This window comes from Sus scrofa, chromosome 14 (genome assembly GCF_000003025.6).
Source record: "Sus scrofa isolate TJ Tabasco breed Duroc chromosome 14, Sscrofa11.1, whole genome shotgun sequence".
Lineage (NCBI taxonomy): Eukaryota > Metazoa > Chordata > Mammalia > Artiodactyla > Suidae > Sus > Sus scrofa.
Window position 1 is genome coordinate 116,043,494 of NC_010456.5, and position 15,958 is coordinate 116,059,451.

At 38.9% G+C, this 15,958-nt stretch overlaps 1 protein-coding gene across 2 annotated transcripts in view; it reads left to right on the forward strand.

Moving 5' to 3' along the window:
• The window catches only part of SORCS3 (sortilin related VPS10 domain containing receptor 3), a 615,258-nt gene that overhangs the window by 456,318 nt on the left and 142,982 nt on the right, over positions 1-15,958 (forward strand). For both annotated transcript variants that reach the window (XM_021072812.1, XM_021072813.1), the window contains one exon: positions 3,456-3,574. In XM_021072812.1, the coding sequence (XP_020928471.1) occupies positions 3,456-3,574 (119 nt within the window). The remainder of the gene's footprint in view (positions 1-3,455; positions 3,575-15,958) is intronic.

Sequence of the window (15,958 nt, forward strand, 5' to 3'; positions counted from 1 at the left end):
TATTTGGGTATTTCAAGTTATCTGATACATAGCTTCTTTCAGTTTCATTACAGAATATGGCTGCATTCAGCCTCATTTGGAGATAATGTCCAAAGTCCAAATTTATGACCCTTTATAAGTCAGAGGCCTGAGCCAATTGTGACTCTTTCCCACCTTTGAAATCCACATTCCCCTGGGAAACTTGTGCCTGCCTGACACATTCTTCTCCTCAGGCCCCACATTGGGTTCTCATGAGGCAGTGGGTGCTGTAGCACTTGTTATCGTGTTTCTGTGGTTTGAAAAATAAAAGCGTTGAGCCTTCTGATATATGAGCTGAACCAATGACTGCGAGGCCACTGAATTTTAAGTGGATTTTGAAAACTCATTTTAGTGCTGCTTTCCTGTTAAATTAGACCTTTTGTTCCCTGCCAGGCAGGGGCAAGTCGGAAAGGGGGACGGGGGGAGAGCCAAGAACTAGGACAGGTTTGGCGCAATAGCTCACCTGCCATGGGCCAAGGTTTAGGTAGGTTTACATTTGTTGGGGGTGGCCTTGAAGACACTTGATTCTTTTTTTTTTTTCCAACATCTCCAAGTGCAGGAGTAAATACCAAATAGACGGGGGAAATGAGCCCATGAGAGGGATAAGCAGACATCCTCCTGTGCACACCTTTGATTACCGGTGTAAGGAGATTTCCGTGATACTTGCTGTCAAGAAAGAAGAAGGTTGTCATGTCAACACTTGTGGTTTCTTTACATGTATTTACTGCTGCGTTTCACTGGGTTTTGGTGCTTTATTCTAGGAGCAAATTACTAAGCCTTTGTGGGGCCAAGAATATTCCTGGAGGGCAGGCCATGTGCTCCAAGGCACAGCCTGGGCTGCTTGCCTTCCCCCGTCCTCTCAGCCAGAAGTGGAAAGCCAGGCCCTTCTTGGCTTTCTCTGTGGACAGAGACCGAGAGGATGGGGCCCACAGGATGTACTTCCACAATAGGGGAGGGAGCCAGACTGATAACACGTCAGAGAACGGGGAGGACCGGGCACTCTCTCTTCTCTGGAGAGGCAGGAAAGGACCAAATTTCAGAGTCAAGATGCAAAATGAATGGCCCCTAGGCTGTTTGGACTGTAGGCTTATTTCCTTTAGCCTCATAGAGTTTGAACTGCACCATATTTTAAATTTAAATTAGTTTTCAATTTTTTAAACATTAGGAAATTTGACAATAAAAAAATTGGAATATTTAACTTTATGCGGAAACTCAGAACATCTTATTCCTGCATCTCGATGATAATGGATGCCGAGAAGCAGCTCCCCAGTAAGGAGACAAGTATTGGCCATTTTACTGTAGTTCCAGGTGTCCCTCAGTGATCCCTGACATTAAGGCCATGTGCCAGCTGCCTTTTATCATCTTACCCCAGCTCAGTTTCCTCTTATATATTATTTGCCTGGCTCCTTAGACATTTTATTTCATTAAGCTGGTTGTAAAAGGCCTTCTATTTCATAGAAATATATTTGGGCTTTGTTTTCAGGCGCTCAGAACTGTTGGTGGTTCTGAGGCTGGGGGGGATTAGCTCAGTTAGGTTTGAGAGATGATGCTGGCTCTTTCCCTCGGGTCCACCCTGCTTTGAGTCCATCATGCACCTGAGCACCAGCTATGAAATCGGTGCAGCAGGCAGCACAGATGGGATGGACTTGTCCAGGCAAATGGCAAGGGTCATGGAGAGAAGAAGAGAGATTCTGGAGACACTTCAGAGGCAGAATTGTCAGGGCAGAGAACAAGCTGGATTGCACCACAGAAAGGAAGGAAAGGAGAGTGAGGAGGCTTGAGAGACTGAGCAGATGATAAAACAGCTGATGGAGAGACTGAAATCAGTGTTTGATGTGTATGGATTAAGGATCCCAAAGCAACTTGACTTTGTCCAGATTTGAAAAGTAGAGATATAGCACATAATAAATTTGTTTTCTCTTAAAACGTGTTTCTTTATTAAATTAGCATTTTATTCATAAATAAATATTTGTAATAGCTAGCTACAAATAATTTTTGAGTGAACCCTTTTTAGACAGCAGTTCCTTCCAGAATAGAAAATTTCTAAGTCACGGCTATATTCCTGGAACTTATATAATACCCCACACATTATATGCACACAAGTACTTGCTGGATCAATCAATAATTAAAGATCAACAATGAGGGAAGATTTAAAGTACCCTTGCTTTAAACTCAATTGTTATAAATTGTTGCTTATTTAAACTTTTGCCTTTATTTATCTCTACTGCTTACCACCCCCTTCATTGTAGCTTGTGACACTTAGGCACACCTGTGTGCATATTTAAGTTGGTGAGAACATTAGGTATATGTAGTAAGGCAGGTCATTTTAGATGGTGACAAAGACTTCTTTGCTTTTAATCCTAAAGTGATTATTACTTTCCACTTTGACCCATTTATTATTTTTAAGCATCATTAAATCAATAATACATACTTGTAAAGCAAGTTTATACAGAGGTTTCTTTATAGAGACTTCCCTGCAGTTTTTCCTTGGAGAACAAATAACAGAATGGATTGTCTTCCTTGCCTGACTGTGTCCTCATCGTCAGAATGCTTAGAGTCCAGAATTTCTCATTCAGGTCCAGCTGCTTGAGGAATGTTCAGCAACTGAGATATTTAGAAAATGTTACAAGTAGTGATACAAGTTTTATTTATGAGTAATAAATAAATACAGTTTTATTATAAACACAATAATGATGTATATAATATAAAAAGCAAAGGCCCTACTTCAACTCTTTCTCCTTAAGTCCATTCCTTCTCCCCAAGTAATCATGGCTAATTTTTGTAGGTGTCCTTTAAAACTTTTTTTTGCTGTGTGGTTAAGGTAAAAACCTATATTTATAAAGACAAAAAAATTTTTTTTAAATAAATTGGATCAAACTATATATATTGCTAGATCATTTTTTAAGAGGGTTGTAGAACAATGCAGCTGGAGGAAGCAGAATGTTGATGCATATGTATATCCCTAATTCTTTTATTTTCAGCAATGGTACCACGTATGTGTACCTGTTATTTAAATGTTCCTTAATTCACAGACATTTAGCCAGTTTCCTTTTCTTAGTGTTATAAACAATGCCCCAATAAACATCCCCCCATCGCCCCTTTGTGGACATATATACCTGTCTCTAGAAAACCTCATTTGAATTAGAGTTGCTAGTGTAAGACCGGTACATTTAAAATTCTGATAGCTATTTCAAACTTGTTCCTCCAAAAATTTGTACCAATTTAGTCTTGAGCTGTTAGGATGTAAGATTAACTCTTTCCCTACTCCCTTTTCTGAACTAGATATTACTTTTAAAAATTTTACAAATTCTGTGGACAAGAAAATGTGATCTCATGGTTGTTTTAAATGGCATCCTTCGTAAACAGAACTTTGTGTGCTGAGAGCTTCACTGACCGCTGCCCCTGTGTCTAAGTGTTGCTCTGCCCTCCTCTTTCAGATGCTCACTACCTCACCTGCAGGATCCAGGAATGTGCTGAGACTACTCGGAGTGGGCCTTTTGCTCGCTCCATTGACATTAGCTCCCTGGTCGTCCAGGATGAATATATCTTCATTCAGGTAAGTCCAGATGTACAGGTAGAGGGAAGATGCAAAGTCAGTTGCCTACAAGGAAAATGAGGATGGCTTCCCAGAGGCTATGAAGATGCTATAGGAGAGGCTATGCTGTCTCTCCTATGCTTTGGATACCAGTCCCCTGGGGAGATCCCGGACTTGTGGTGAAAGATGAAGGTGTTATGGGTCACTGCCATATACAGGGTACTTTAGTGGCCTGCTAAAGTTCCCTCAGTTGCATTGTCGTTTTATTATGCCAAAGAGGTCTTGAAATGATGAGGACTTGGCCTGGGGTTTGAGATTACTTAGAATCAAATCTCATTAGAGATGAGGAATTAGAGAGGAGATAAGTAATTTATCAAAGCCACATTCTATTTCTGTCCAAAGTGGCTTATCTAACATGGGAATGAGGCGCTCCAAGAAATTAAGTGTCTCTAGGATTTTCTTTCTGTGAAAATCTAGGACTTACTAACTCTTCCCCTCCCAGTCCAGTGCTAACCACCCCTCGAATGGCCAGGCCCAGGCAGGACACAAATTTTTAGACAAACTAGGGAAGCCTTGATTTAGGTTTTTTAAAAATTAATTTATCTATTTGTTTTAATTAATTAATTTATTTTTCCACTGTACATCATGGGGGCCGTTACACTTACATGTATACATTTTTTTCCACCCTTTGTTCTGTTGCAATATAAATATCTAGACATGTTTCTCAATGCTACTCAGCAGGATCTCATTGTAAATCCATACCAAGTTGTATACAATAACCCCAAGCTCCTGATACCTCCCACTCCCTCTCTTCCCCCAGGCGGCCACAAGTCTGTTCTCCAAGTCCATGATTTTCTTTTCTGTGGAAGTGTTCATTTGTGCTGGATATTAGATTCCAGTTATAAGTGATATCATATGGTATTTGTCTTTGTCTTTCTGACTTATTTCACTCAGTATGAGAGTCTCTAGTTCCATCCATGTTGTTGCAAATGGCATTATGTCGTTCTTTTTTGTGGCTGAGTAGTATTCCATCGCATATATATATATATGTGGTGTATATATATATATATATATATATACACCACATCTTCCTAATTCAATGTCGATGGACATTTGGGTTGTTTCCATGTCTTGGCTACTGTGAATAGTGCTGCAATGAACTTGCGGGTGCACGTCTATTTTTCAAGGAAACTCTTGTCCGATATATGCTCAAGAGTGGGATTGCGGGGTCATATGGTAGTTCTGTGTATAGATTTCTAAGGTATCTCCAAACTGTTCTCCATAGTGGCTGTACCAGTTTGCATTCCCACCAGCAGTGGAGGAGGGTGCCCTTTGATTTAGGTTTAGAGTTTCACTGGCAGGAGGGACCAAATACATCAAAAATGAGAGGAAACAAGTGAAGATGTGCCATCGAGTGAGGCATGCTGAGTATGTATATAGGGAGTGTGTGTGGTGTGTAGTGTATGTGTGTTTTGTGTGTGGTGTGGTCTATGTGTGGCATGTATGTGTGGTGTGTGTGTATGTGTGGAGTAGTGTATGTGTTGTGTGTGGGTGTGTTTGTGTGTGGGAGGGTGTGTTACTGGGATAAATCATCCTCTTATTTGAAGGCAGCAACCTTAATGCCCCACTTTCTGCCTTCCCACCTTCTGCTGTCAGTGGTTTTCCAGATTGTTTTGTATCAAAACAGTGAACTTCAGAATCTCTTGAGTTTGCTCAGAGCTAAGCACCTGGACGGCTCTCTCGGCCTCACCCCTGGCCTTTTAGTCCTGATCAGCCCCGACTCTCCTATGACAACTGTGAACTTCAGAGATGGGAATGGCTCCCTTCCTTTGTGCCCTTATGGCTTTTATTATCTACCATTGCTCTACACCTAGACTATTAGGAGTTGTTACTTATATCTCAGGGGATTTTTCTCTTTTCTGAATTGCTTTTACACTCTCTGAGGATAGGGGTAATATTTTATACACATACTTTACCCCAAACCTTGGCCTTAACAAGACGCTTTTGCAAATCAAGTGTGCTCAGTGACTGCTTGTTTTATTGATAGAGTATGGATGTAGCAGTTACTTCTTTTTTACAAATTAGCTATGTGGGCTTTCGAAGTGGGATAATATATAGGAAAAATAGCCAGTCATTCAAAAACCAGCTTGAAAGAGGGAGTGAAAAGGAGATCTTTGTGGCTTACAAAATCACTGTTTCTCAGCCCAATTAAAAGCTAGAATTTCAGGAATTTTTTTTCCTAAGTCTTGGCAGGTCATTTGGTATTACCATTTGTTTATTCATAAGTATTTATTGAACACATACAATGCAAAACATGCAGCATTAGGCACTACTCTTGGTGTTCCCACACTCTCTGCCCTTGGCCTACTTCTCTTACCTCCAACCACACCTCCTGATGGTCCCTGGGAAATCTCATAGTTTCAAGCATCTTCTCCGTGTTCTCAAGGTGTTGGGACCTCCCACAGATACTGTGGACCTACATGTCTAACAGCCATCTCGACATCTCAAATAGTAAAATACAATTGTCAGGCCTCCCTTGAACTTGACACATTGGTGGCACTACCCTCTGCCAGGTAACTCAAGGTAGAATCCTGGAAGTCAGTCTGTGTCACAAAGTTAAGTGAATCCACAGCCTCTGCTAATATTACCCTTAGTTATTTCTCAAGTGTTTCCTTTTATTCCATTTCCATTGTTAGGGTTTTATTTTAATGTAGAAGCACAGGGATGATTTATGAATTTACCAATCTGATTACCCTTTTCTTAATGCTAATACTGCATAAAATGATGAAACTGGCAGAATTGTTTCTGGGAAACATGACTTAGAATTAAAATGTTCAGATTTTTTTGGTTTCATTTTTCCTTGTGTTGCATAAAGTTTTCTGTAACTCTGTAGGCAGATATCCAGTTTTTTTTTTTTTTAACTTCTGAAACATTTCTTTTTTTAAATTATTATGCTGGAAACCAAAGAAGTTCTTTTCTTTAATCAGCATCAAATTTTATTTTGTTTGGAAGAAAAATGAGTTCCCGTTATTCGATAAAATTTTATCGATTCCCTACTATGTTGTAGACCCCATTTGAGGTGCCGAGATTAAGATATTGAACACAGTAAAGTTCCTGCTTTTGTGGCATTTACATGCTAATGGGAGAGAGGAAAAATATATAGATGATATATATATATCCATATATACATTTATACGAAAGGCTGTGAAGGGTAGTGGTTAATGACCTACTGTTGGGAGCCTAATGGCCAGCATTTATTCCAACCTTGGGTCGCCACACTTAGCTGCTTGATCTTGACCTATGCCTCATTTTACTCATCTATAAAAAGAGGATAATTGTAGTACCTGCTTCATGAGTTACTAGGAGGATTATATTGGTCAATTATATCTGTAAAGCACCAAAATAATGTCGAGCAAATGTTGCTTTCTATCTTCTTTTCTACCTTCTGCCATCATCTGTTTATCTCTATATACAAAATATATCAGTTGACTACAGTGCTGTAGATAAAAATAAATGCTAAATGCTTGGCCATGAATGTTGGGTGTCAGTAGGTATTGCTACTTCATTTAGGATGACCTGGGGAGGCTTTGTTGTATGGTGACCAAGGAAAGAATGAGAGAAGTCAGCACTCAGAAGGGGGCATGGAGCCAGATCTGTTGGGCCCTGTACTGCTTGAGCCCCTCATGCAGGGTGGGGTAGACAGGTAGAAACTGGGGGCTGGATTTGTAAGCAAGAATGGTGAGAAGGTAGGGGGTTGGTAACATCAGTTTGGTGGGGTCGGCATAGTGATATTTTTAAATTGCAGAATTGAAGTCATCAAGGGAGAAAGTGTGGATTAAGAAGAGATATAATCTAAAGACTAGGCCACGGGGCACTCCAATATTTAGAGTTCAAGGAGCTGAGGGAAAAGTAAATGAGACTTGGGGAGTTTAGAGACAACATCAGAAAGGCATAAGGTGTAGCTCCCACACAGTTTTGTTTTTTTTTTTAATGGCCACACCCACAGCAAATGGAAGATTTGGGGCCAGGAATTGAATACAAGCTGTAGATGCAGCCTACACCACAGCTGCAACAACACCAGATTCTTTAACCAACTGCCCCTGGTTGAGGATTGAACCCATGCTTCTGCAGCAACAACCAGAGCTGGCTGGATTCTTAACCCACTCTGCCACTACGGGAATTCCAACCCCAGAGTCTTGAAGGCTGCCTTAAGGATTTTTTTTTTTCCCACTATGAAAGAGATAGGAAACAACTGAATTACAACTCTCTAAATAATGCAAAAGGCCGACGCTTCTGAGAAAAACGTTGAATTTCATTAATCATCAAATAAAAACAGATTAATTGCTGTTATTTGCAACTCTCAACTGACTAAGATGGAAATGAAATAGAAGAATGTCAGTGAATTGCAGGTAAACAACTGCTCATAGTGCAAGTACAGATATAAGGTGGTTGGCTGTCAATAATCAGAATCCTTTGCTTCTCATGGATGAGTTTGAGGGTTGGCTTTGATATAAAAGATATGTCTTAGTTCTGACAGTGAATGCTTAATTAAAAAAAAAACTATGCTGCTTTAAAAAAAATCTGGTTGTATGATCTATTTTCCTTGGTTTCCTGCCTATGTATTTGTTTGAGGATTTTGAATATCTGTTCTAGCTAAGCTTTATGAATATAATGTTACACAACATGGCAAACCTTCTATTTTTGTATAACATCGATTGATTTCCTCTTGTGATAAATTTTAAATTTGGTGTATTTCTATGCCTTTCTATTTCCTCCCCTCTCTCTTTAAATCCACAACCACCCCATTTTTGTTGGTTATAGTATCTCTTAGTGTTTGTTTTCCTATCTTAAAATGTATTTCTGTTAATTTAAATACTTTATTAAGCATTGCTAAAGAAAGGTGGAGAAAAATAGCATGCGTGTTTATGACCTCCTTCTCTTCCTCTTCTACTCAACTCCAGTTTTCTTTTTAACTAAGTAATTTGAAGCATTTATATTCTGCTCAAAGCTTCATTCCTGAATTTATTTAGATTTTAGTTTTATAGGTAAATGTATTCAGGGCTACCACCAGTCCATTACTGTAGTTTTCCGTTTTATGTCTTGGTTGTCTGAAATCTGTCCTTTAGTAATGTCTTAAAGAGAGGTGAATTCTAGAGTGCTGAAAATATATTTATTCATCCTCTTTATGCCTTAATAACATCTTTTAGGGGGTAAAATTTGTTATGTCCTTCACTTTCCTTAAGAAATTTGCTTCATTAACTTACTGAATGTTGTGTGTCTGGCTAGCCTAAAATTTTTCCCTTCTTAGTGTCTTGATTTTTTTTTTTTTGCCCTTGATATATAATTTTAAAAAATATGTACTTGAATACTATTTACTTTATTAATGTATATTTTCCAGTTGGTCTTACATGTGGATTATTTTCCCTGGAATATGTCTCGTTCAATTGGTTCAGTTTCTTGTTTTTTTAATTTCTCAAAAGTTTCTGTGATTTATATTTTGAAATATGTATTTTATGTATTATACATGTTAGTTTTATTGTTTTGGCTTGCTTCCTCCAGGGCACTTAGGATGTGTACAATGGGCAAGAAATACAAAGGGGAGCTGTCATTTTTTTTCCTTCTAACGCATTTTTAACTCCCTGAGAAAAATGAATTTATAAAAACAGTTTTACCCATACTGTCCCTGAATGAGTAATTAGCTATGTCCAGGCTCCTCTTTGCCTTTTTTTCTGCTATTGTTTAACCTCTTTCATGAACCTTGCCACCTTATATTTTATCTCTTTCTGTTGCCTCAATCTATTTCCCCCAAGCGCTTGCATTTCTGTTTTGACTCTTTACCTGTAAGGTGATATCATCAAATGAGTTGTTTATAATCCTAAGAGTATGGTCACAACGTTTTTGCTTCATGGAAGCTTTTTTGTTGTCGTTGTTCTATGCCTGCTAGACTTTTGTTTTGCCTGTCCCTTTCCCTTTTTTATTTTGTTGTGTTATTTTTTGTGTAATTCTTGTGCTGTTTTCTTCTGCTGCTCACCATTACGTATCTTTTAATGACATAAGCTCTTCAGGATGAATAGTTTGAGGAAGTTCATCTTGGAGATAAATCAGAGCTCTCTTTCAGCTTAAGAAGAATCCCCCTTGGTTCTCAGTGAAGGTCCCTATAATGAAAGAGTAGTAGTCTGTTAGTAGGTTCTTCTTATAAGGTAGGACCAACTGAGTGGTTCTTATCCAACCATGCCTCTCCAGCTTCTTGTCACCATTCAATTCCAGGAATACTCCCCCTACCAATTCCTGGCCCACCAACCAATTCCTGGTTCCAAATAATAGATCGTTGGTGTTGCTCCTTAGGAAGTATTTCTGGAGAACTCTATTGCTCTAGACTGACCTAAGATTTGTAGCTGTAGACATTTTTGCCCTTGTGCCTGCCTGCCCCCTGTTTATCCTTCATTGCTTTTGGCTTCCTTTTTGCATATACTGTGTTTTGGGGTTATATTTTCATTCACTATAGAGTTTGCATGATTCTTTCATGTTATCCTTGTTGCTAGAGCAACATCGTCTATAAGCTCTTCTATGATCTGAATTCTTCCTACTGCATCAGCCTCATGTGAATCCCTTTCCCACCACTGTTCCCCATATACCTCCCTTTTCATATTTTACCCTTTAATAAAAATAAACTATTCCTGGCCCACCAACAATTCAACAATTAATCTCTGTGCATGCACCATGTCATTTCTGCACTATATCATTTCTTGTCTAATATGCTTTTCTTCTATTTTGTTTGTGTCTTGGGGTGTCCTTTTATCAGACAAATTCATCCTATTCGATTCAACTTAGGCAATGTCTCCTATAGGAAGTCTTCCCTGACGTCTTCAATCAACCAGGATTAAACCAAGCTCCTTTGATGATTGCTTATCCATGTGTATTATTCCTCCCAAGCTAGGTCTGTAAATTTTAAGAGCAACGGGACTACATTCTATTCATCATTGTTTTTCCTAAACTTAGCATAATGACTGGTACTCAATAAACGTTTGTTGAACTGAACTGAACGGAGAAGATAAGACATCATCCTTATTCTCAAGGAATGTGGTTAGTTATCTTTTTAAAGCAAGTGAGTCCTGTTTCTTCAACTAACAATATAAGACAACTTAGGGTAATTGGCAATTGCTCACTGCATAAGAAATGACCATGTGTAGAATGTCTCTCCATTTTTATAGAACTGCTCTCCACGAATTATCCATTATGTGATTCAGTACCCTTTTTATATTCATTCATTTAAATATATTAAAATACATTCAGCCCAGTGGGGAACACAGACAATGAAACAATTATCATGGAGCGTGATGAGAGATGCATTAGTGGAAAGCACATGTTCCTCTTAGCGTGAGGAAGAGGAGCTCTTGACCCTGCCATGGGAGGAGGGTCAGTACAAGCTTCCTGGCAGTGGGGCCATGAGTACCAGTGAGACAGGTGAGGGAGAAAGGGCATTCCAGGCAGAGGGAAGGCATGGGTCAAGGGAGCAAAGTGAGAGGACATAGTATATTAATTATAGATAGAGATATCTAAGGATGATAGTAATTGCGGGAGGGAATGAAGTGGCTGGAAAATAAATTAGAAAATTGTCCTGGAGAGGCAATTTCTACTTCCTTTTATTAAATATTGGTAATTTTGCATTTCCCTTTTTGCAGTTGTTAAAATGCTCAAAACTAAATTTTGTGTCAATTTTGGCAGCTTCCCTGAATTAAGCTTTCTGATATTGTTCTTCCTTTCTCCTATACCACTGATCGTTTTGGATTACTTGGAACCTTTCTTTTTTATATTTTTGCTTTATAATTGCTTTTGTAAAAAAAGAATATTGGACAGCATCTCAAATACATTTCTGGTGTCAGTATGGGTCTTTGTTTTTATTTTTTTTTTGGAAGGTATGAGTTTTGAAAGTTGAAGTGTGGGAAAGGCTGTATGGAAAAGGTAAGACTTGCTCTGCAGTAATTAATATCTACCTCTGAAAGAAGAAAAGGGCAAGAGTTCCTCATTCTGTTTGTTGAAATAAGGCTTCCTAGAAGACCTTCAGAGCAGAAAACCCTAAGACCAACAGTAACTTCTCCACAGTTTAAACCTACAGATTGGTAGTGGAGTAAGCTATCAGGGCATCGGATAGGTTATATTTTTCCTGCCCTGGCTAGAAGCTGCCAAAGAACTGTTTGGGGACAAGAAGCACACCCAGATTTGGATCCAGCCCCGCCCTTATTGGTGACATCACCGTGGAATATCCCTAAGGCAGAGCTGGACACCGAGGATTACACAGCCACGGAGTCCTGCCTTCTTCCATAGTTTGGCTTGTAAAGGCAGATATTCAATTCTACACCTACAATGTGAGCAGCTGAATAACAGCAAGATGGACATAAGGGGCTTTGGTGGAATTGGCTTTTCATAATTTTAAGAGACTTATCACTTCAACTGTCTGACTTTCTAAAATATCAATATTTTATATTTTGTTTTAGTGCCACAAGAGAAAGAATTCTAAGGAAAAAAAAAAAATAACTTGAAGAAAAAGAGACCCGTCTATCCCCTCACTCATTCATACCCTTCTGTGCCCAGTGTGTTTCTTAACAGTTTTTATATTGGCTCTTAGGGAACTTGTCTCAAAATGTAACGAAAATGGACAAAGGTGTCTGGAAGGGTAGGTCTCCAGGATTCAGACCCTCCTTAAAAGTGTAACTCTGCTTTGGTTTTCTCTGTTTATCAGGGTTCTTAATACTTTTCATTTGATGAAATGAATCTGCTGCTAAAAAACATTTGCAAACCCTGACATTTTTGTAGCACTGCTGACTATGTAGGTCAAGGTCAGGCTTTTTTTGTGTGTGGACAACTGAACCACTAGAAATTTGAGTTGACAGGCAGACCCATATTCTGTCTCTGCATATTTATAAATAAAATGTATGTATTTAAGTCATAATTATTTACCCACGAGTGAGTCATTGTTAATAAATGTATATACATTTGATAGTGCAGTTTAAATAACCCCAAACCTAGCTAACATCTTTATAATGCACTTCTCATGATACCAATTTTGCATAAGACATTTATTCTCTTCCATTTACCCCTCTAAAGGAAAGCTTTTAATATCCAGTCATAATTTCTTTTTTTTTTTTTTAGATATGGTGTTATTATTTTTGATCCTGTATCTTGTATGGTAGAAGGGTCCCTATACTTACCCACACAGCTCCCACAATTTACAGAGACCCCACATATTCTGCCCGGCTTTTATTTATTTTTTATGGACAACGAGGTAAAGGTAGCCATCCTGATGGTTTTGCTTAGGGAACCTAGTGTTTGATCTCCTGCTATCAGGGAAGTTGAGCTGGAGATGTACAGAAAGCTGTGAAATTTGTTAATCCGTCAAGGCCTTTTCTGTGCAGGGGGCCCAGGGCCTGGGGTTTTGTAGTGAAATCAAAAGGAGCTAATCCTTCCCAGAAGAGCCCTTGTTTTAATGGGAAAGTGTCTGTCTGAAATGCCTCCGTTCCACATGGATAAAAGAGAAATCGGCTTTCCTCTGTAGGGGCAGGAGGAGAGAGAGATAAGTTGGTTTCTGTGTTCTGAGCCAAGATGGTTGGAAATCCTGTCTTTTCTCCTTATCGAGTGGCTTTTCTAGTGATTATCCTAGAGAATAGGTAGTTCAGCAGTGGTTAACGATAAAATCCCTTCAGTAATATGATTCACACCCTAGCTATTAGGGAGTGTGATGAAGAAATAGGAGCAGAGCCCTGGAAAGTTATCACGAAAGATTGTGTGTTTTCACTAAGCTACATGAAGCCCAGTCCTGTTCTTCATCTGGCAGGGGAGGTGGCCATCAGTGTCATAGGGTTTAGTCATTCATTGAATAAAGTTTCATTGTATGTGCAATTGAATTTTTTTAAATGCTTGATACTGCCATATCTTCAAATATCTGACTTACAAAAAAAATCCATAATTAAGATACAAACTGCTTGGGGTTAATAGATGCAGACTCTTGCCTTTGGAATGGATTAGCAATGAGACCCTGATGTGTAGCAGTGGGAACTATGTCTGGTCACCTATGATGGAGCATGATAATGTGAGAAAAAAGAATGTATACATGTATGTGTAACTGGGTCACCATGCTATATAGTAGAAAATTGACAGAACACTGAACCACCTATAATGAAAAAAAATAAAAATCGTTACAAAGATACAAAGTATTCTGTAGGGATAGACAAGAAAATTTGAAGGAGGGAAGGCCATTTCACTTCTGCCAAACCCTTCTCCATGTCTTTAAGGAGACCAGTAACAGTGCAAAGCCATCTACTATATAATGCCACTTTCAACTCCTAGTGATGCTATGAAGAGAAGCCCTATTTATATACCAAGGAATTCTGGGGGAGGACATCTCTAGCAATGTCATATTTAAGAGGGGTTCTCAGATAATTCCAATAGTCAAATGAAGCCAGTGGTAGTTTGGATACAAGTTGCTGTTAGTTTTTAAGATTTCTGTGTATAAACATAGACATATAGCACTATTGTACTATTTTTTTGTTGTTGGGAAATGTTCTAGAAGATTTAGCAGTTAACAAGTACAAGTAGCCAATTAACAGATATTTGTTGAGCTACTAGAAATACGCCAGATGCTACGGAGCATGTTAACAGAAGACATTGTCCCTGCTCTCAAGCAGTTTATGATTCAAGTAGCAAGCGGCCTCATGTGAGGAAAAGAACCTTGAACTCAAAGACCTGGGTTATAGTCAGGAGTCCGCCACCTACCAGCCAGGGAACACTGGGTGTGTCACTTGGATTTTCCAAGCATTAATTTCCTGATCTCTGTAGAATGGAATCATGCTACTTGTTCTGCCTAAATTGGAAGGTTGTTGTGAGGATTAAGGGAGATAAAAATGGCTTTGAAATGCTTTGAAAACTGCAGAGGCCTATAAAATGCAAGAATCAAGAGACTAATCCACATGCAAAAATTAGCCCTACTGTATTTTGTGTATTTTGTGATAAGCCTATCACATAAAAGATGACTAAATCTTTCCCTCACGTTCATTCTTTAATTATTCATGGCTTCAACACATGTATTGACATATATGCATGATAAAATTATCCCACATACCTTCTACTGTGTTGGTTGTCAAAGGATATGGCTTCTAATGATACATATATCTGTGTATATACAACTGTAGATATGCTGGAGTTTAATTATCTTTTAAGACTCTTGAGTGCCTTCTTGGTCCCTAGATGACCTAGCTTTCGATATTTTAAGAGCCTGCTTTATGCACCACCATGAGATGTAAAGAAGCCTCTATGGTGTGGCTACTATATCCCTAATAAATTGTTATCTTTCTGAATGACAAAAAGCCCTGAGGCAGAAATTAATAGAGTGTAATTATTCAAAGAAAAACTATTTGGCAATATTTTAAATGATGTTAATTTTGCCTTAATGGGAGAGATTTTGAATGTTAAATAAATAGCAATTTCATCATTAGGGACACATTTACAGCACAGGAGTTTAAAGGAAAATGAAAGAGTTGCAGAGACAATCTTCAAAAGAAATCCAATAAAGACATCTTCAGGTGAATATTCTTGAGGCGCTTTCAGAATCTTAAGTGTTTTCAACAGGCAGCACTAATGGAAGTTCTTTAAATAGCATGTAGCTGGGATGTGCCTCCACACAGATAATGATTTTAGTGACTTGAAGTAAACATTGTTATTAGAGTTTGAAATACCTCTGTGAGTACACACAAAATAGTGATCAGATTGTGAAGTAATGACGTTTAGTTGACCTTCGTGTTGAACATCTCTTCCTTCCCATTTCCCATGCTTCTGCCTCACCTTTGATCAGCAACTAGCTGTGCATGGAGGTGGCGGTGTTACCTTGCCTCAGCTACTCTGTGGACCTCTTGCTTTTTGTTCTAGGGGGTAATTTCTCCCTGAGTAGGAGGCGTATAATAAGAGACCCCTTCAGCCAGTCTGGCCCAGATGCACACCTTGAGTCACAAGGGTGTCAAGATCCTATGGGATGATTTGACCAATAAGAGTTAGGAGCCAGTGGATAAGTACTCCTTTTCTTAGGTCAGGAAGGCAATTCTTAGCCTTGTCCTCTGTGAGGCACCATAGGGTCCCCCAGTGGAATTAAGCCCCAATTTCTCATGGGAGTAACCAGTTCAGTAATACATCTTGGGATGGCTTTCCCTGACTCCCAGTTTCCTGCTGTCTAGTTCCATCATTCCTGTTCCTTAGGAACATTTCTCAAAAATAAACCAACAAACCCCAAACGACCCCTCCAAAATAAATAAATAAATAAACTACCTGTGCAAAAGCGCTTGTCTCAGCCTCTACTTTTGAGAGGAACCCAACGCCAGACAACGTTGACTCTTTATTTGAGTCCCTACTATGCACCCA